General features: G+C 49.1%; 2 protein-coding genes across 2 annotated transcripts; one reads left to right on the top strand and one right to left on the bottom strand.

Annotated features, from left to right (window-relative positions):
• The first annotated feature begins 3,592 nt into the window (after nucleotides 1-3,592).
• Nucleotides 3,593-5,682, top strand: LOC122364138 (methyl farnesoate epoxidase-like). The gene is made up of 2 exons (XM_043334253.1): nucleotides 3,593-3,732; nucleotides 4,246-5,682. Exons 1-2 carry the CDS (start codon nucleotides 3,642-3,644, stop codon nucleotides 5,646-5,648), a joined length of 1,494 nt encoding a protein of 497 aa, XP_043190188.1. The 5' UTR covers nucleotides 3,593-3,641; the 3' UTR covers nucleotides 5,649-5,682.
• A 2,551-nt stretch (nucleotides 5,683-8,233) lies between these two features.
• LOC122364139 (cysteine-rich with EGF-like domain protein 2) lies at nucleotides 8,234-22,696 on the bottom strand. The gene is made up of 8 exons (XM_043334254.1): nucleotides 22,676-22,696; nucleotides 20,531-20,676; nucleotides 20,207-20,353; nucleotides 18,625-18,819; nucleotides 18,171-18,335; nucleotides 15,869-16,016; nucleotides 11,113-11,208; nucleotides 8,234-9,514 (listed from the first exon to the last, which is right to left on the bottom strand). Exons 2-8 carry the CDS (start codon nucleotides 20,666-20,668, stop codon nucleotides 9,330-9,332), a joined length of 1,074 nt encoding a protein of 357 aa, XP_043190189.1. The 5' UTR covers nucleotides 20,669-20,676; nucleotides 22,676-22,696; the 3' UTR covers nucleotides 8,234-9,329.
• Nucleotides 22,697-22,751: the final 55 nt, after the last annotated feature.

The raw sequence follows: 22,751 nt of genomic DNA, 5'->3' as shown, positions 1-22,751 counted from the left end.
CTCTGCACGGGTGTCCGCCCGGCTGCATTTTGCAGCAGTGCGCCCGCCGGTGTGTGTACCTCACCGCCAGTGAACGGGTGATGACAGAGGCGGCAAACATGGACGGAGCTAATAGCACCGCCGGCCGTGCCACTGACCGTGATATAGGGAGCCGTGCCGCGATGGGAGAGTTCGAGGCGATCAGACTCGGACGTCACAGGTATCCTATCCACGGCCGGCTATAGATCACTTTTTTGTATCTGTTAGATCGTTAAATCTGACGATAAAAAGGATTAAAATGATGTAAACTATTGATCATTCCTAAATCTGACAGAAGCTTTTGATGTGATATGATGTGTGGTCGTGCGACTTAAAATGTCCTTAGACGGCTCGACCTAGTTGACTACCATCTCATTCGGGTCATAAGCAAGGGCGTTTGCGGTGATCCGTTTACTTGAATGAACGGTTCCAGCATAATGTAAACAACTTTCATTCAATATATGTCAGGCAGCTGACGTCAAAAGGAGACAATAAATTTAAATCTGTCAATAATTGACATTTATTTGCGCTTCTCCCGCTCATCATCCGGTAGGTCTTAGGTATGAGTATGTCCTACTTTGATGAAATGTTAAGAGTATTTCGATTGGGTATTGTAATTTAGGGGTCAATATAATTTTTTCATAATGGAACCAGACGACACTTATAATGTTGTCGATTATTGAAAACGTTTATGATAAAACGCCCTTTTCCATATCCTTTATATGGTACCATAGTGGTGTTATGAGAAATGCAGTGATAGTACCTAATGAAAAATGCGCTGATAAATAAAACTTTGGCCGGCAGCAGCGCAATACGTTAGTTGCTGGTCCATTAGCTATAAGCTACGTTCCAGCTTCAATACAGCAACCCCTGCCGCGGAGTTTGTGGCATGTGAGAAGCCGATGCGCGCCTGGAAAACGTAAATGATTCCACAAGAGCCAGCTGCCGTCTTTCACAGCCGCCTGCGTTACCGGCGGCCTACCAAGAACTCCGGTAGGCAAATTATCAAATGATAAGACGCCGGCGCTCGCACTTCTTAGGACTAATAATAACTGAATGTGCTTGGTGCTGCTTCCCATTCCACAATCTTTGCAATCTTAGACGTGCAGCGTCCCAGAGAAGAAAATAATATTGGATCTCGACTCCCACTAGGCACAGTTTGGTGGCCTCGACTTCAAGACTGTGTAATTTTAAAACTATTTTATTTCAATAGGCATAACCACAACATAGGCGCTGCATTTCCCAAACAGTCTGAAAGCGCCAGCCTGGATTACCTAAATGAGGTCGGCCTGCACTCTAAGTTGCGGTACTCACCTGCACAAATGCGGTGTCCGAAGCTCCTCCGCAGCCTTGCTCCCTTACTCGCCCGTAGACCGATCGTTGTCAGACTGTATCCAGAGACCAGACCGATCCCTTGCCGGTCCCCACTCGTCCGTTGCTCCCGTTCCGCCACCTCCCTCTGCAGCTGAGCAGGCTCGCTGCTCTCTCCGTCACTGCTCGGGCCGCGGGCCGGGTTTCTGGCCGGCCGCCCGGCACCCGTCGGTCGGCGGCGGCGCGCGCGCAGAGCCGCCCGTCGGAGCCGACGCAGGTGTGACGTCGCGGGAAAGAACAAAAACTGTGCCCGACGCTGAGTCACCGGTGCTTCCGGCCTCCCGGGAAACGCGGACAGCACAGCGCTCCTGTCACCGACTCCCGAGGCGAACAGATGCGCAGCGGCAGACGACGGATTTCGGGGAACGGGGCATCACTTTGCCAGGCTAAATACTAATAGGGAACGTCACACTTTGAAGTCGGTAGTGAGCGATATGAAATGCAACGAGTCGGTAACTTGTGATTTACCGTTCTCATCATTATTGGACACATTTAAAGTATTCATTTAGGTACAGCCATAGACCTCTACATAAGATCTATGGTACAGCATCTAAAGGGCTATTACGCTCGAGACATTCAAGATTGGCGAGCTAACAAAAACGGGAAATCGAAAGGCAACATCGGTCATAATAGCACCAGTATAGCGCCTTTTGGGGCGACTAACGGAGCGAGTGAGGGGGTGAGTCTTGCACGTGCGAAATTTCGAGGGGGTACCTCCAACTGACTTGTGCACGGCACCCTACTGACCGGTTTCTAGCGATGTGCCAAATTTGAGCACAATCGGCCCAGCCGTTCTCGAGATCTGGGAGCGGCACCCTGCACGTGCGCACGTGCAAAATGGGTCCCAATTGACTTGTACACGGCGCCCTACTAACTGGTCCCTAACTGTGTACCAAATTTGAGCGCCATCGGTCCAGCCGTTCTCGAGATCTGGAAACGACCCCTGCACGTGCGCACGTGCAGCAGCACCCCAACTCTGGCACATGGATATGCAGTGCCTAGTGGGTGCCTACCTACATACCAACTTTCAGCGCAATCGGCCAAGTAGTTACCGAGATATTGCAACAATTACAAAACTGACACCTCTTCGTTTTGCACGTGGCACGTGCATAAGGGGTCACCCACATGCATCGGGAATAGTCCAATAATTGGTAGAAGGAATGAAGCTACCCTACAAAAATTACCGCATGTAAATCGGTCAAGTGGTTGCTGAGATATAAGCCTCGCAAAAGCGTCCGCACGGCCGGCCGGCCGGCCGGCCGGCCGGCCGGCCGCTCATACTCAGAAATTTCCGTTATTCTACGTAAGACTCCGCTCGCTTCGCTCGCTCCGTAATAATAACCCGCACAGTAACAACAAATGCTGTGCTTTACCTAGCTTCAAAAATATAGTTCGGTCTAAACGGACGACCGTCTACAGCCGCTCCCAACATTCAAGTCCGTTCTCCCGCTAATGAAATTAAAGCATGATGTTGACCGTCTTATTCCTGCCACATCAAACGCAATAGCATATTATTCCCCGCTGAATTAAATGTCGATTGGCGTCCCTGCTATGTTTGGTTTGAGTCATCAATTTAGATCCAGTCTCGGGAGTTCGAGGACCGATTTGGAGAAGAGGCCAATTAAAGTCGATTTTATACACCATCAAAGCCTCAATATTAGGACTGAGTGTTTAATAGTTCACGGTCCCGAGATCCCCGGCTGTCATGACGTCATTAGGCCTGACCTCGCTGCACGGTTCGTCCCTACACAGTGCACAGTGCACAGTGTACACTGCGCAGAGGCCAGAGCAGCGAGAAGCAGCGGCCTGCCGTTTTTTATTCTTGTCAGGCTTGACTATTATGCGTCGGCGCAGCCTGTCCTGTCAGAGGGGCCGGTACCGAGTTCCCGTTTTAGAAACAGCGCACGTCCTTGAACCCACAGTTAGGTATTCGAGATGCCGACATTCCAGCGTATATCGTTCACAAATGGCAACCACGGTAGCGTTCGGCACACGTGATCACGGTTGGAGTTTTTTTAGGCTTATTTAAATCCATTTTACAAAAAAAAAACTCCCCAAATGTACGTAAGTACGCGTTCCTCTCATCGTCATAGAACCGAGCAGCGCGCCTAATTTCCCGAGAACCTGCAGCTCTCTTGTCGGAGGTGTCGGAGGCGCCCCGAGTTGGACGGATCACCGAACAGGTTCGGGCACTTCCGTCACCGAGGGGCGCCGAACCAGTTCGGCTGTGGTGTAGGTCACGGGCGCCAGTCATGTGGCTCCCGCTCGTCGCGCTCCTGTTCCTGCTCCTGCTGCTCCTGGTGTGGATCAGGAGGCCGTACCGACCCGACCGATTTCCACCAGGTACGTGAATTATTACACCACCCAGCGACTGTGGATTTAGAATAAACGCTGATGTTGGACTCAACTGTAGGCCGCGTCGAAAGGAAAGCGCTATACACCTGGCGATCTACATAATCTGTGTTTATGATGTGTATGACATAGGTAATGCCTATCCTAAATTGTGCCGGGAATATTCTTAGAGCGATCCACGAGACGCTTCAGCAGGCGTTTGCTGCTCGGTGTTATTTGATGACTTAAATCATTAATAAAAATATGAGGCGTCAATTTAATGAGTACCTACAGGCCAAAATTGAACTACAACTGGCGAAAGTTGGCGTTCACTGAAATAAATACGATGACTGTTAGAATAGGCTATCCGTTGAAAAAAGACTTGATCACCCGTAACGACCAACTAACTGTATCATTAGGATTCATCCAGAGTAAAACGTTCCAGAAATTGGCAGTGTGTTCGTACAGGTGCCGGCCAAAGCCCTAAAAACATATTTACGTGCCGTTCCTGATTCCTCATTGCAGGCCCGCCAACATTCCTGATTTTCGGCAACATCGAGTTCATCAATGAGACCCGGAAGGGCGTCTTCAGACCGCTGATCGCCAAATGTCGGAAGGAATTCGGCGACATCATCGGCATCATCATGCCGACCGGACAGCGGGCGGTGCACCTGCTCGACTTCGATCTCATCAAGGAGGCGACCGCGATGCCCGAGTTCTCCGGCAGACCTTCGCTGTTCACCTCACTGGTGCGCAGCTTTCAGCAAAAGCTGGGCATCATCTTCAACGAGGGACCTACCTGGAAGGAGCACCGCCGGTTCTCGCTAAGACATCTGAGAGACCTCGGCTTTGGCAAACAGTCGATGGAGGGTGTGGTTCTGGATGAATTCGAAAGTCTCGCCAAAGAGATGGAACAAAACATCGACTCGCCGTTGACAATCCACAACGACTTCTTCAACATCACGGTCCTCAACGTCGTCTGGCAGATGGTGGCCAGCATGAGGGTGGATCGAAACAGCCCCGAGGCGAAGCAGATGCTACACAGCGTGAGCGAGTTCTTCCGGGTGGTGGGCCCGCGCAGCCCGATGAACATCACGCCGTGGCTGCGGCACTTCTTCCCCGAGTGGAGCGGGTACGCGCCGCTGATCCGCCATCGCGAGACCACCATCGGCATCTTCGACAAGATCATCGCCGAGCACCGGCAGACCCTGGACCGCTCCAGTCCTCGCGACTTCATCGACCAATTCCTCATCGAGATGGAGTCGGAGGACGCAGAGGCGCGTCAGTTCACCGAGCGAAACCTGGTCATCGTCAGCATGGACTTCTTCGTGGCCGGAATGGAGACGTCGGCGACGATGCTGCACTGGTCCGTCCTGCTGATGGTGATGTACCCGGACGTGCAGACGCGCGTGCAGCAGGAGCTGGACGCTGCGCTGGGCGGCCGGCTGCCCTCCTACAGCGACCGGCCGCGCCTGCCGTACACGGAGGCCACGCTGATGGAGGTCAGTCGGCGGTGCACCATCACACCACAGGGCGTGCCCCACAGCACCACCTGCGACACCACGCTGGCCGGCTACACCATCCCCAAGGACACCTTCGTCTACATGCACCTGCAGGAGATCCACATGGACCCCGAGTACTGGGGAGACCCGGAGGCCTTCCGACCGGAGAGATTCCTGACGGCCGACGGCGCAGTGCGACACGACGAGCGTCTGATTCCGTTCGGTGTCGGCAAGAGGTTCTGTCTCGGCGAGACGCTGGCGCGGATGGAGACGTTCATTTTGTTCGCGGGTCTGATGCAGCGGTTCCGGTTCGCCGCCGTCCCCGGGCAGAATCTGTCGCTCGACACCAAGTTTGGCGTGGTCCAGACACCGATGAAGTACAGTGTGACCTACAGCAAGCGGGATGGCTCACAGCAAACACAATAAACTGGAGGACAACACGCCCAAAGGCACAACGCGACCCGCCAGCGACGGACGCTCGTGATTTCCACAGTTTGGCATAGACAGACTATGGTGTAATGTCGAAATCGCCTGCATTATTACTGAAATGTGTGCACTGCCGCCTAAATTAGGCGTAAAAAGGTGTATGCATTAGCCGAGTCTGAATAACATAGCATGTGCTTACTCACTCCACTAATGAGGTACTTAGTACTTACTTTTTACTAACCAAATATAGTTTGAATACAAAAAGACCAGTGAGATTGTGCACAAGACGTTACCTGAAAACAATGCAATGGCCGCGTATGAGCGACTTGAAATACGAAACTGTTGTAGGTAAGTATTAAACCGTTGTGCAACAACTTATTCTACTCGTATGTGTTTGTTTTTAGTTGATGGGTCTCGGGCTGCATATACTTATTTTTGGTCGTCGATCGCCCGAGCGTCATTTTAAGATCATACTTTAACAAGTAAACACGCACACATACAAAAACTAAAACACCAAAGAAGGAAGGACCTTATCTGGACGAAATACAAAAATGAATACGAAACAAAATGAAACATGCTTGTACAAAACAATAAGTAGGATCTTGACCCACATTTATTGGGCATGGAATGAACATAAAACACACCCAAGGCAATGCACGGCACATTTAATAACACCACATAAGACGGACCTTGCAACGTGATATGTAAAACGAAATATATCGTGATGAAATGATGAGAAACATGTGTCTAGCCTAGCTCGTCTCAATTGTTTTAAAGCAAGAACCAATTTTGTAACGATGCAATTTAGGCTGCTGACCTGGAACGCACACTTTTACTTACTTACTGACAAGTAAGCGGTGCGATCCAGATAAAACGAGCTTCGATAGTGTGCTATGATAAAATACTGATGGAATAATTACACTGGTTCGAGTTCACGGCAATAGAAGGAAAAACCACCAAAATGCCACAAATTTCTCAGACGAACGTCACATCAAATTAAAACAAACCGTCACCCTTCACACACAATTTCCACCCAACCCCTTCCCTCGGGAAAAATCCCACACCCTAGCACATAACACACATCATAACGGAGAATAATGACTCGTTGTGCCATGTCGCAAGCATCTACTCGAATAAATAATCGATTAGTGTCGAACTAACGAGAGTAGCGCCAGACCGGACATCTGCCGATAAACGTGTGCTTTCCTAGCTTCGTTTGAACCCAACCTTGTCCAGCAGTACGACATATCCTGAGGCTAATGTCTAAGTAAGTTGCTCAGTCATGATCACCGTCCCCTTCGCTACTGCTGAGCGCAGGAGTCAGTCACAGTGTGCGTGATAAAAGCTTGGCTTAAAACACACCACAAATTCCAATTCCACCGGTCCCTACCATTCCATCTCGTGTCGATGTCACGGCGTTTTCGACATCCCAAATATTGCGTATATCGTGTCAATGCCACTGACCTTGACACTTCAATGTTCCTAGATGCTATGTGCCGATTATGTCATAGCTCCGTGTGTGACGTGGCACTTTCCGCTTCTGAGAGCACAGCATCATCCGTAGATTCTGTCGATGGCTGCTCATCGGAAACCTGCTCAGCGTTGGCCGAGTCAGGTGATAGATCTTCGTTCTCGGGGGGATTCAGATCACCGGATGTCTCCTCTTCGTTAGACTCCTCATCGTCGTCATATTCGTCGGCTTTCGCCTCGTCTGAAAGTAGGGACGACGAACTGCATAAGAAACCAAAACGAAAGAAAAATAAATAGATAACACCGTCGAACAGAGAGGATAAGTGCTAAAAAAGAAAGGACGTCAATTCAACTCCGCAGCTTGCAAGGCACAACAGTCTCGGTCAAACAGAACGACATTTGAAACTACAGCGATTAAGCAACCTTTTGATCACAGCAGCTCTGTAGGTGTTAAGAACATGCCGTCTGGCCGATGGGCAACGTACCACAGGACATCCCTGCTTTGTAGTGACTGAGCAGACCTATATCGGTCGGCGAGGTGAGCATGTTGGCAGCGAAGGACAAGACAGCAACCGGAAGAGAGACAAGACGTGTTGTGTTCGAGGGAGAGAGAGAGAGAGTCCCTGGACGTGAATGTGTGATAAACAATAGGAATAGAATGTGAAGCGGTAGACGCTTTACGGTGCAGTTCTTCGAAAAAGGTGATCTTTTCGACATGGACGATTACTGCAGCCAAATTAATGGCAAATATCTCATTTCATTCATTGTGTGTTGTGTATCATATGTTCACTGTCGTATCGAACGCTCTATGCCCCTCGCTCCGTATTTCCAAAGATCTGACAAGCTGTCAAATGTTACGCATCAACCATCTATTTGCAGCACAGTTTGTATGAGTAATGTCAGCATAGAATGTGCACGAGCAATGGACACCTACAGAGTGAGGTTAGCTGTGGATCTCGCGAGATCAAACTCAAAGAAAAACAGGTGAATAAATGCTGAGCTGTCATCACAATATCCAAAGGAAATACACTCCCCGAAAAAAGATTTAGGGATACCATTCAGATAACTTCAGAGCTTCAAATTTCCTAAAAAAAAAAAACAAAGATCATACAGCATGGACCAGCTCATGTCTCAGATCCACAGAATTCAATATCACAATCCTTTATGACCAAGTACATACATCGCGAGGACCACTCAACGAAAAACAAGACTAGATTCAAATCTTTTCCGCCAACTCAAGCTGTGCGCGCACCCGTCCATGGAACTATTTCCCACACCTCAAAAACTGGCAGATCCGCGATTCCGACCAGAATCCATCTCTACCTGCAGCGCTAAGTGGGAGTTACTGCTGGAATCGATTCACTATAGAGTGCCACCTTCAGAATGCCAGCACACACAGACAAACGGCTATCACGATATCACCCCGCCGCCCTTAGCTTCTATCCACGAGACCAAGACCTCCCCAATCGCAATACAAACGTAGAGAAACAGTGCAGGTGCAAACTCCTCATTGTGGAATACAGTCGGTGCAATATTGAGGTCAGACGTGGATATAGAATGTCAAGAAGCCATGAAAGTTGCTAAGATGTAACCGTAGGCACCACGACAGCCGACTTGACCACTGGGTGCGATCTATCCACAAACGCGATACTAGGAGCGGTGAGAAGATACTTCGGCGAGACATGGCACAACGTCGAGACTGATGTTTCCTTAGCTGCACTGACTTCATCAGCACAACACTAACGCCGTGTCCTAAGAGTCGATCCATCGGCCACGATATCTTCTCACGATTCATGATTGTTCTGCTTTCGCACTGTCGCACTCCTCTTCATAAAAGAATACCTACTGCCGCATCTTCGCCGGAGCACACATTCTTCTGTTGCATCGCTGTTTTCCAAGTCTATCTGTAAAACTCCCGACCTATAAGGTAACACTAAGCATCCACCACCATTCTTTCCCACACGCCCCACTCGCCAGACCCCTCACACCAGCACTCGCACCGATTGCCCCAAACTCCACACTGACTTCAGTCATGTCTCCTTCGCCTCTAGTAACCAACTCGCACTCCGGCCTCGCCAGTCCCAGTATCCACTCTTCCTCTCCACTGTCTCTGACGGTCTCCCGCTGTTTCCCACTGTCTCTCTATTGTCTCCAGTGTCTCAATGTCTCAGTGTCTCACTGTGCGGGGCGCGGCTAGCCGGCGGCCAGCGGTCAGAGGCTGCTGCGGCTGTCCAGGTGGTACTCGGACAGTGTGATGTAGCCGGCCACCAGGAGGCCCACGATGGCGGCCAGGCTGACGCTCCGCTGCAGCAGTATGCAGGTGGCCAGACACAGGCCCAGGTAGGTGAGGTAGCGCGCCACCGTCACGTGCTGTTCCTTGCCGACCGCCTCGCCGTCTGTAACAGCACGGCGGCTCCGTCAGCCGCGCCGGCGACACGGGTGCCGGCGACGGGGCATGACCAGCGATGGTTCAGGGCTGGAGATGCACTCGTATACGACACAACACCCTATAGCGTTTATCCGTAAGCCCAGCGTCGGATTTAATAACAAATAGTTACTACATAGTCTTTCATAACACTGCTAATTCTACAAAGCGACAAGTGTAAAAACATTAACGACGTGATCACCTGCAAGTGCATGATGGTCCAAAATTAAGATAAGAACACGTCTAAACGCCGTTTCATAAGCATCAATGACACTAATTTCATCACTGCACATGACGCAAGCAACGCCCTTACGTATTGCACACAGTGTAATCAACGTCTAATTTCAAAACAAATACCGAGTCGGCAATGACATTGACGATCCGTCACAGTCCAAACCGTCAAACTTGATGACGTGTGCCGCCCTCGTCACTAACCCGTCAAGAGTCGGACCGTCAGTGGCCGGTACACGTCAAATCAGCTGACACACATCGCTTATAAACACCGTCCCATTATTCGAGCGGTCACTTCTTCATGAATCATTGAACGGTGAACAAAACAAAGCGTCAACGTTCCCTATGACCGTCGGTTGGTTATTTTGTTATTCTGCTTAGCGTGCAGAGGACAGTCTGAATGGCGGCCAGAAGCATGGACTTAGCACGTGATGAATAAACACGAGGATACATTGCATCAGCGCAAGAAAGAACAAAACAACATGAACGTGCGGCATCCACATAAATGCATGATGATACGGATGAGACACAGAAAAGGCTTCATACGAAAACCCGGGATACCAATGACCAAACACAACGCTAAAACACAATGGATACGCTACCGCGAAATACGGAAATCAATGCGAGATTATCAGTCACGGAAGTTCGATAAGAAATGAATTCATACATTCCTCAGGAACAAAGCAGGCTATTTCTATGAGATATGGCTTGCAAGGCACGTACTGAATACGACGGTTGTTGCATCAATATATCGATGATGCACTGGATGCTTTTGATACATTCCATTGTAGCATGCCAAGGATGAAAATAACCGAATGACAATACGTATATTCACTCGCTGAAGAGCAATCTGAAAGTAATCTTCAGCAGGAAACTTCCAGCGAAAGCAGTGCCCATACAAACTGTAGACGAGCGTTACAGACAGTATTGTGCAATGCAGGGAGGGAGAGTAAGGCCTATGGCTTTTGAAGAAAGGGAAAAGGGAGGGGAGAAGGGAGAGGGACATAAAGAGAAGGACGTTCAGGGAGAGAAGCAGTGTGACGCGAGACGCCCTTCTGGGATAAGAGGTTTCAGTGGTGTCATCTGATAAGACAATGGAAAGTCGAGACACATGAAGGACAACTATTCGCGATCCTGCACTAACCAGCTCAGTCCTAACGGGCTACGTTCTACAGCATGCTGGGAGTTGAGGGCGATACATTCCATCACAAGTTAAAGGTTATGACGTTTCGATACCAACGATACAGCAGTAGTGCAGTCAAGAAGGACTGCCCACGTAAACACTACGTCTAGCCGACCGTGGGTCTACTTTGACCTGCGCTCTGCGTCCGTACTCACCGACGCAAAGTTTGCCTTTCTTGACGTATCCAGTAGCACACTCGTGACACATATCGGGACCGTCGCCGTGGCACGTGGCACACGCCCTGTCGCAGTCTGAAACACGACAGGCAAAGGTCAGGTCACGGTACATCGTCCGGAAATGCCACCGAGGCACGTAACACGTCTCAACACACACCAAACACTAAGCCTAACACCATCCCCGGGGATTAAAACGACATCAAATCGCCGACGACAACATGGCTTCAGTCGCTCGCTTCACCTCATCCCACGCAATTTCGACACTCCACAGCAAACCTTCCCATAAGTACCAGCGCACCCGGGCCAAACGTTTCCCGTGCTCCACACCACAGGTCGATACTTTTCCGGCCGAGAGCGGACTAAGTAGCCTCCAATCCCAGTAAGGCGCCGGGCCGTTGATTGACTCCGAGATGAAACAGCCCGGCCGGCGGGGTCGGTGGGGTCAGCGGGGTCGCTGGGTCAGATCAGAGCGGTCCAGCCACCGCCGGGCTCGAGGTGCTGACCTATAGCGCGCGGCGCTCGGCGCAGCAGCTCCCTGAACGTGACCGGTTAATTGGCACCGGAACATGACAGCCCCGCACCGCCCACGACACAAACGAGCGCTGTTATTTAACAGAGGTGAGATGGTATGAATGCCGTGAAGGAATGTCGTGTGTCGGAAGGAAACAAGGTGAACTCAGAAGGAGATACTACGTCAGCTAGAATCATAGTGTGCCGGGTGCCCGTTTCCTTAGTGTCACGCAAGGCACACTGCTCCTGTTTTCCTCATTGCCACTAATTTTTACGTTACCGGCGGTAAACAAACCTGCCCGGAAAGTTTCGCCGCTGCAAATGTCGGAAATAAATAACACTTGTCAGAGCAAGCTCCGAACTCTGACTAACTTCCAATGTTAATCCGAGTCGGCCATTCCAATAACACCACTAACGCGGCATCCCAAACAGCATCGAGTACTGCGTAGAACAAATTCTGATCACGCGCCTCCTTTCGAGCTGCGAGCCGTCACCGGCACCAGCTGCAGCCGACATTTAGCCTGGAGCCTCGGCAGTGGCGGATCCAGGGGGGGGGGCTGCGGGGGCTGGCAGCCCCCACCCAAGGAAAACTGGCGCCACTGCGCCGAAGGCGCAGTGGCGCCAATTTTCAATTCGCAACTCATCGGAGTGCCGCATACTAGGACTAGGATGCAAAAATCAGTCGAATAACGTCGTTTCAGTACGCTCCGCACCGATATTTCCAATCGTGTGGTGTCACTGTACATACTGATCCTGGGCGCCTCTTGTCAGGGCCACTGGGCGCCAATATTTCAGCGCCAATACGATGCGACTATGGCGCCCATCCGGGGCGTGGCGCCCAATTATGACCTGCAGCCCCTCCCCAGTGAAAATCCTGGATCCGCCACTGAGCCTCGGCCCCTGACCGGACTGAACCGCTGCAGCTGCCCGCTCCACCCGCTGCAGCCGACATTTAGCCTGGAGCCTCGGCCCCGCCACGAACCGGCCCTCCGTCCGCCGGCCGGCCTAGGTGACGTAACAGAGACGGCGGATCAAAGCAATCGGAGCGGCGGCCGTCCATCGGTCCGTCGGTCTGTCGGCCGGCCGGCAGACTGCATATGAACGACCCCCACTTCAGAGAGTCGTCCCCTCAGACTAGCCGTCGGGGGGGGGGGGGCACGGGGCACATCCGGTGGCCAGCGGGCCCGGCTGGCTCGCAGTTGAGACGATTTCAGCGACTGGTCCTGAATAGAGGTGGCAAAAGATGAAAATTTTGGGAACCAGACTCGAACCAGACCCGGCTGGACATTTCTGGAACCAGTCGGACCCGGTCTTAGTTGGAACCGGAACCAGTTGGACCCGTTCCCCAAAAGTCAATTAATACAAACTACTTGAAGGAATAATTAGTTGCATCATGTAAAACAGCCCATTTCCCACTGGGAATACTCATGAGCTACTGTGTGCAAAGAAACATTCACTTCATTCACTTCATATTTTGCAATAATGTGTAGTGTGCAAGATGCATAGTTTATGGTAGGACCCGGTTGGACCCGTCAGAAAATATCCAGGAACCGGTCTGGACCCATATGGGTCCAGACTGGTTCTTTGGACCGGGTCCTCGGGTCCACATTTTGCCACCTCTAGTCCTGAATTCAGTTCAGTCGGAGATATTGCTTGGAGTCATGTCTGCCCATAGGTCAGCATGAGATTCAAATTAAATCACGGAGACTCTGATTTAATAACACTAAGCATCTTTCCAGAATGAACCTGCTTTTAGCATTCTATTTCAGCTCTTGTAGAGGTAAAATTACACGAACACATAACGATAGAACATATAACCGCGGAATGTATCGGTTCCATTTCCCCTGGTTCGACGACTCAAAAATAAGAAACCTGCCATGGGCGATCAACATCGAACGTGAATACGCTTTATTCTTTAACGACAGTAGTTAGAATACATTTCAGCCCGAACCTAGTCTGACCAAAGACACACGCGGGACGAAAGTTCAGCCAGATCGCCCCCGTGTCTGAGCCGATGCGATCCGATTCCGGACTCCGGAGACCGAATACCGCATCGTCCTATGTCCCCGAGCGATATCTCGTGGAGTAATTCGGCCTATCCAGACCAGAGTTACCGCACTCTATCCGACTTTGACACAGAAACTTCTACACAAATTGGGCCACTGAGGATCACAGAGCCAGTCTATCGGGACGGGACCGAGCTAACAAATGAACCGCCATTCTCTGCTCCGGGCCAGGAAGTTTACAATCGGAAGGATGCAGAGGTCAGTTGAAATTCAGATTAGACTGCGCTTTTACGTAAATGCATTTGGCCTACACATGAACTACACCAGACGTATATTGAAGCAGCGTGGTGCGTCATTAACGTACCAACATGGCTCTTCGGGTGGCCGTTGCGCAGTTGTTTCGCTGTTTTAGTATGCAGCTGGCATACATATACTTGCTCCGATTAAACAATGGAAGCAACATTTGCAAACTAGAACATCAAACTATCATTTCAAAGGAACCCTCCGATCATCATCAGTTGAGTTCGTGCTGGTGCAGGGTTACACTAGCCGTTATCAAAACAACGAGCTGACTGATGTTCAGCATACACAGAACAACAAACACTTCCGAGGTCCCTATCATTGAGTGGAGATCAGTAAACATGAGGCAATCGTTAAGAAGAAGTTCATCTTACTTGCGGTCAATGATGACTGTCATGAAGTTGACATAGGTCGGCATCAGCCACAAACAAAACAAACATGCCCGTGCAAAAGTGAGAGGAAAGAAAATTGGAATACGGGAATAAATGCTGCGGTATTGGTTTGTTCCCATAGGCTGACGTGTAATTCACCATTCCCACTGGGCATCATTCCTGTTATCTCATCACCGTCATGGAAATTGTCAACAGTCACCAGGAAAGTTATCGTCACTGAGCCCCGCCCGGTGCAGCTCGTCTTGATAGCCGTCACGATCAGCATGCCAGTCTCAGTCACACTCTCCGTCACAATAGGAACTACCGTCACAGTCACTATCCACACCGTCATCGCTCTCGTTGGCTGCGGTGTCAGGGAGTCCGGCCGTGGCGGGTCGATCTGGCCCGGCCGTTCCGCGGACTACGCCGTATTTTGATGAGCCAAGAACGGCCCCCATTATGGAGGGGAGCCATCACAGAGGTCGATCCTACCAATAGCCCGACGACATGACGGTCGCAACGGAGCGGATTACGGCCGCATTTCTAACGGGCATCGGTCTGCTTTGATCAATCAGACACAGCTGATCCCTTCTTAGCTGGCCGATTTAGGGCGCATAAGAGGGGATGAGACATTTTCCCTAAATGGTGCCGTTCTTTGAGGGCTTAAACCCACGGTCATCTCTATGTATATGTAGAGGAAAGCCGGTTATTGTCGCAAACAAAAATTGAACGTCGACCACAGATAGGCAAAAACAGCAGTCTTGATGTAAAAAAAAAAACATCCGTGGAAGCCGCGCAGAGCCAGGTGTTCAATTACTTTTCTGAAGCTCATGATTGTTTTAATGTGGACAAACATGCGAGGCTGCAAACCTGATGCTAACTACCGAGCTTATTAGCAACGTCTGATATCGAAAAGAGATAAATGAGTTACCCGATCGTTTTAGGACGAACTTATTGACAGTACCATTTTATTGGCACTTGACCTAACACCCTTTCCAAAAAGGCACAGTGATAAGGTGAAACGGAATATTTTAACCGATCCCCCAAAGCATTGCCAGGTTGCCGATATAAAACACATACACATAAACCTAGAACCGATCATTGACATTCTAAGACCAAAAAGGCACCGACAAATTGAATGGAACGGCCTAGCTCCTCTCGCGGAAAACCACCTCGGAAAACCACCTCACCTCGACACCATCTATCGCATCTCCTCTGAACGTTCAAGCCTTCAAACCAGCCGCCAGATGTCGGGTCGAGCACCACCCAGCCTCGGCTGACGCATGGCCACGCCCCGACGTCAGTCCCATTCCTCGCCCAGATACCCCGACATACCGTGGCCCACTAGCTTACCTATGCAGCTGTATTGACGGAAGGCGTTCGCAGTACCGTCACACCTAAGCCCCAATCTCCATTCCTCGCCACACAACCCAGCCAGTCAGCTCACCCAATACCAGGCAGGCGTTATTACGGAACTCGTTTTAGAACGGTCACACATATACGCCCTAGTCCCCACCCCTCGTCCACACAGCCCCAGCAGCTCCTTACCCATGCAGGTGTATTTGCCGGGGTCGTTGATGCACAGCTGGTTGGTGCGGCACGTATCCGGCTTCAGGCATTCGTTGATGTCCGAGCAGCCGTATTCGGACTCCCACTGGTAGCCCGAGGCGCAGCGGACGCAGTGCTTAGGGCCAGCCTGTAAGGGAAAGAGAGAGTCCAGTGTCAGCACTGGGCAATGGGCACACAACACGCCGTGACTCCCACTGGTAGCCAGACGGCGCAGCGGACGCAGTACTTCGGGCCCGCCTGTGAGAGATGGAGGGAGCAGGGTTAATAACAATTATAACAATTATAACGATTATAATATAATAATAATGCCATTTATTTCACACCATCATTGGTGCATACAGGAAGTTCCAGTGACAGCTAACACAATCATTACATCCATACATACACACACACACACACACACCCATCAAGAAATTCATATTCAGAACGTTAAAATCAGTGCAAGCACGCACATCGATCAAGAGGAAGCTCGTCTCAGCTTCATACATTGTCTGTAATGACACTTCTCACATGAGCATGATATGTCGGATTTTGATTGACCATTCTTTTCAGACTACCTAAGAAAATATTCAAAATGTCTGCACGAGAGGAGGAAGACAAGTCTAAGGCCATGATATCATATTCACGTCGGATGGCAAGATGCACCCTCGCTGCTATACCATTTTGTCCAATGTCACTGTCAAGCAAGCTCTTTATCAACACATTTTCACTACTGTGGAGTATCTTATAGAACAGAAGCTGTCTGCTTGCTACTAGCATAGGACAGGGGAGAATTTGAAGAGCTAGACAGAGAGGATGGTTCCTGAATGATTTCGGTAGTTTGACTATTTTCTTCACACATGAGTGATACGCCACACACAGTTCACGAAACACATTTTTTTCTTTACATGGATCCCACAGCTCACACCCATACAGGTTCGCGCAGTAGGACTTAAACAGCTTTATCAGAATTTCTCTTTTAGCATGGCCTACCAACGCGCAAAGCATATTAGCACGATAGTATAGCGATCTCTTCAGCTTACGCATGTCGCTGCTATCATTCAGTTTGCTGTTAATCACATGCCCAAGATACTTAAACTCATCAACCCATGTTAGGTTGGTACCTGACAACCTCACAATTGGGGGTTGTGACATGGACAGATGCGAAGATGCACTTGGACGCTGGGGATTAAACACCATGCATACACTCTTCTTAGCATTGAATTGTATGTCCCTGGACACAGCAAACGATTCACATATTTTGACAAGCTCTTGTAAACCACCCCTTGATGGCGACAAGACAACAATATCGTCGGCATACGCCAGCACATTTACAGCACAGCCACCAACGTGACATCCTATGCCAGTAGATTGTAACATTTGAAGGAGATCGTCCAGGTATACATTGAACAATAATGGTGACAAGCATCCACCCTGGCGAACACCGTTTGCGACCGGAAATGAATAGGATGTGCTATTTGCCCATTTGACGCCCATCATCTGGGACCTGTACCAATGAGTTAACAGTTTCAGATATGGTAACGGAACACCCCTTTCTTGGAGTATTTGAAAGAGCTTAGCGTGATTCACTCTATCGAATGCTTTGCTTGCATCAAGGAAGCAGGCGTACACTGGGCTTCCTTGTCTAGTGTAATAGTGAACTGTTTCTTTAAGAACATATGTGGCATGCGTTGTTGAATGATTAGACTTAAATCCAAATTGCGCATCATTTGTTCTTAATAGCGGTAGAAGCCTGTCAACCAGAATAAGTTCCAGGACTTTTGATAAAGTTGTGGATAAAGCGATTGCCCTATAGTTCGATTTATCATCAAGTGCACCACTTTTATCCTTAATTAATGGCGTCAACAGTGAATAAATGAGATCATCAGGGACGTTTCCATGGTTCAGTATGCTGTTAAATATGGAGACTATGACATATAAGTTATCAGCTTCAAGATAACGCAGATGTTCACTGTACATCTGATCCCAGCCTGCAGCTTTTCCACCTTTCATTTTGGCTATAGCACTCGACACTTCCTCCCTGGTAATGGGGAGAACATTATATAAAATAACAATTAAAATATGCAACGACACCTAAATCTGTGGAAAAAAACGCAAGGCCATTCATAGCCCTCATTCACAGCCCATAGGTATATTTGCTGTCATTGTCAACTGAATACAAAACACTCAAAAGTACGTCACATAATATGAAGATGGCGGATGGTGATAGTCTCCTCGAGACGTGCAAACGAAACTCACAGAACAAGACATGCAAAAAAAAAAATCCAACACCGACACTCACCCCTGCGCAGGCTCCGTCGCAGGACTTGTGGCACGGCGAGCAGACCAGCTTATTCTCGTCCTTGTAGGCCTCGTAGTGGTCCGTGACGTTGCACGCGTTGCACAGCGTGCCAGAATAGCCCTTGTTGCAGGCACAGGCGCCGCTGCCCTTCCTTGAGCCATCACCCTGGGAAACAGAAAAGAGGGAGAGGGGTAGCTCACGCCTCTGGATGGACAAGTTCGTATCAATAAGAGTGAAAGGCAGCGAGATAACAGTGATAACTATTAGTAGACGACCATTCAATCACAGAAACCAGTCTCAACTCTGTTTGCAAACGTTCGCCGCACTTCGGTAAGTGTAGCTCTAACCCTGCAGTGTCCATGTCCGGATCGGTCTCTCACTCTGCAGGCCTGCAGTGTCCGTGTCCGCAGCAATCTCTCACCTTGCAATGTTCGTGTCCGGAGCAGTCTCTCACCTTGCAGTGTCCGTGTCCGGAGCAGGGCGTGTCCGGGCCGCCGGGACACGGCTGGCAGGTGGGTCCGTAGTGTCCGGCCGGACAGCAGACGCGCCGCCGCTCCACACACAGCCACAGGTGGAGGTCGGGCCGCGGCTCGGCCGGCCACCACTCCGTCTCTATCGCCTCCTCGGCGTCGTTGGCCACGTCGTGACACTGCCAGAAAGCGAAAAACGTCACGTAACTAATAATTCTACGAAAATTTGTCATTAGCCGCAGCATAACACAGTGAGAAAAACATAGTGAAAACTTAACCCGCGCCCTGCTGGGGGGGGGGTGTTTGAACACCCCCCCTGTGGTTTTTCGCGAATATCTCAAAAACGGCGGCGCGGAGCGCCGCCGTTTTTGGTACACCTTATCATACATCAATTCTACACATGTTGTGAAAATTTCAGACCAAGGTCATTCAAGGTCAGGTCACCAGGTCACTTGAAGTGACCTCACCTCATAAAAACTTTCAATGTCTGTCATAGCTACACCGAGTGACCGATCGCTTTGAAACTTTCAGCGATTGCTAAGAGCAATAGCATGTACAAAATGTATATCTAAGAATTTTGATATCGATGACCTAAGGTCAGGTCAATTTTGCGACCTCCCCATTATAAGTCAATGGGAGAAAATTGAAATGCGCCTCTTTTGGATGAAAGACATTATAAACACTCCCAAACACCGAATCACAAGTGGTTTAGACACACTGAACTTGAAAATGGTGTCCGTGACCCTTGTTTATGCCCTGAGGTCATCTTAGGTCACGAATGGTATCTAACAGTTTTTCGCAAATAACTTTTGATAGAGGTATGCTAGAGCGATGAAAACGCCTTAGATGTGTTCAGCTCGACGATACGGATCGACTGATATGCAACATGGCCCTTTCCGGTCAGGTCATGACCTTGACCTGAGGTCAAATTTTCAAGTTGACCTTTCAAGGTCAAGTCATAGTTCATTCGATGCGTCTTGACGAGAGGAACACGATGCCGGTAAAAGTAAGCTCGTACAAGGCTTGGGTCAAAAGTTATTGCAGAAAAACTGTTTTAGAAAAAATCGGCTATTTTTGCAGTTTTTGCCCCCTGCAGGCAAAACCGTTGACGTTAGGTCAAATCTGAGAGAATTACTCAGAAAGGGCGTTAAAAGAGCTATCGAATGCGCTTTTCCGCGGCGCTGTAGCTCTATTGGTTCCCGAGTTATGCGTTGGCTTCTTGGAAATTTTCGACATTCGACCTAGAAATCGGCGAAATTTTGCCTTCAATGACCTCTGGTGACCTGACCTTTGACCTGACCAAAAAATTGACCGAAGTGATTTCGTCATTATTTTTGACGCTCTTTCGAACGCCGCCTTCCGCGTATCGCTACGTGGCCCAGGAGCCGAGTTACAAGGGGGGGTGTTCAAACACCCCCCCCAGCAGGGCGTGGAAATCCAGGACCCCCAGCAGGGCGCGGGTTAAGTTAAACGCATAATTCCAGCTTGTGTGCACATTGAACAGGAAATGTACACTTATGGAAACTCCATGCAAAAAGCCTCATCTTTAAATATCTTTCAACTGACCTGGCTCTTGCCGACGACAATGTCCGTACAGAGCATGGACTGGATCTCTGCCAGGCGGACCTCAGAGTGAGCATAGTTTTTGAGTTTCTTCTCTTCCCAGTCGGCGTCTCCACCCTCGTGGTAGCCGCGAGCCGTCTTCTCCATGGCCTGGGTGAAAGATCAGAGGGTGAGAATTTACTGAGTGGTGGCAATGTCTTGGCCATGATACTGGGGCAGGAGCAAGAGTTTGCAGCAAAAAATTCAAAACACTGACATTTTAGCACCACAAAATGCTGGCCAACAAGGTTTTTAAATATCAGAAATGATGAATACATAAATACTTACTGCTTTGAATGACTTCACCACAGCCTTGCAGGCCTGGCATGCTCCCAATGCAGCATGGTGCTTCTCATTTATTTCTAGGTCAAGTCGCCCATTTACACACACAACAGCCAAGAGAAGGGGCAGAGGCCAAAGCTTCATGTCCTGAACTGAAAAAAGACATCACATTATATGATAAACAGGACTCCAAAATCACAATTGAACAGTGTCTTGTTTACAAACACTTACTTTCCATGACTGGTGGCATTCTGAAAACAGGTGAAAACAAGAACTAAAAAATAGACTGAATGCTTCAAAGTCATCACTTAACTACGAAGTACGAACTGGGCTAGTTACAGGTATAAGGTAGGTACCTAGTTGATTATTCATGTTAATATGAATACCAGGCAGGAAAACAAAATAAATCCAAAAGGTGGAAATCACCAGTCTAGAACAAGAAGTCCAAAATCAAAAGATTCAAAGCCATCAGAAAAAATGAGAAGTGGCCAGACAGAGGCCCACAAAACCAAACAGTGGGCAGTGAATGTAAATGCCTGTTCCATACTGGAACATGAGACACATTTGTCATTGATGAAGTGCATTAAAATCAAAGAAAAGAAAGCACTTCAAAACACAATGGACCATTCAATTTTCACTGCACCAAACACTGAACTAAACATTCTTTCTGCTTTCATCCCTTTCATTACTTATAACCATGAGCTAACTAGTGGAATGTGATTTAATAATGCTTCAATGGGTTCAACCTCCTGCCCAACAGGCAATTGCACAAATCCCAGACAGCCAAAAACAAAAATTGAGATGGCCATTGTCCATTATGGGCCTGTTCCAGCGCCTCCAGAAGAAATTCTTGACTGGAGGCTCTACCAGAGGTTTTACTGGAGGCGCTGGAACGCAATCTGGAGATTTCTGGAGATTGGCGTCATAGATACCAAAAGAATGACGATTGTTCTCTCTTGAAACGCAAAATTTGTTTTCAATTTTAGTTAAAAAGATAAATAAAATTATAGCAATGTAATTTTCTTTACATTCAAGTTGTAAAATAATCAGTCAAATGTCCTTTGTTTACATTCGTGATTGTCACATGTGCACCATAATTGTAGACCAGAGCCTCCAGAGAAATTTGGACCTCTCAACTCTCTGGAGGCTACTGGAGGTTTCTGGAGCTTTGGCGAGAGCTTTCTGGAGCTTTCTGGAGGCGCTGGAACGCTCTCTGGAGGATTCTAGAGCTTTCTGGAGCTTTCTGGAGGTTTCTGGAGGCGCTGGAACAGGCCCTATATTAGTGATCTTCAAGCGTGGAATTATTGTGGAAAACATGGTTTACAAAGGCTTCCATATACCTTACCTTACCTTACGGTATACGGGTTGTGGGAGGCCAATTTGGCCTGTGGGGCCCGGTCTCAGCGAGCTCCCAGTGCTTATCGACAGTCAGCCTCAGGTTGGGTAAGATCGGGTTCAGGTGGGAAGGCTTTGCATGATGTCAGCCCAGTGGGCATCCAGCCTGGTCTTGAATTGGTTGACTGACGTAGCTGATACGACCGCTTGCGGGAGAGCATTCCATGGGTTAATAACACGTGTACTAAAAGAGTGTCTTCGGATGAACGTCGTGGCCCGCGGTTTCGCTAGTTTCCACTCATGGCCTCTTGTTCTTCCTGAAGTTGATCTGGTGAGCAGCTTCTCGGTGGGGACCGCCATGCCACCATGCAGAATCTGATAGACGGCTATCATATCACCCCGTTGACGTCTGTAGTATAGCGAAGGGAGCTTCAGTGCGCGCAACCTCTCTGGATACGACAGGTGTCGGACAGTTTGTACCAGGCGAGTAGCTCTTCGTTGCACCCGCTCAACCTTCTTCTGGTCCAGCTTACTAAACGGTCCCCATACGAGGTTCCCATATGACATATATTATTTTTGAATTTCTTCAGAGTTGAATTTTTTGAAAATCCCACAAGTTCCATCTCAGATCCACAATCATGGGATCATGGGACATGGACCTGAAAGACAAAATGGTTCACACGATTTTCTAAAAACTGTCAGCTCTGAAGAGATGCAAAGCAGTAAGTTCGTTTTGAAATTTTTATAAGCAATAGTTTCCACAATAATCTCACATTTGAAAACTTTACCTTAAGGCCATCTCGAATTTCAATTTACTTTCGTGTTGGAATTGTCTGAGATCCGTGCACACTTGCACTGCACATGCATCGACGTTGCCCTGAGGAACTAGCTG

This window comes from Amphibalanus amphitrite, unplaced genomic scaffold, assembly GCF_019059575.1.
Source record: "Amphibalanus amphitrite isolate SeventyFive unplaced genomic scaffold, NRLGWU_Aamphi_draft 000658F_arrow, whole genome shotgun sequence".
Taxonomy (NCBI): Eukaryota; Metazoa; Arthropoda; class Thecostraca; order Balanomorpha; family Balanidae; genus Amphibalanus; species Amphibalanus amphitrite.
Note: the sequence above shows the minus strand (reverse complement) of the source record. Positions and strands in the feature narration are given on the sequence as shown.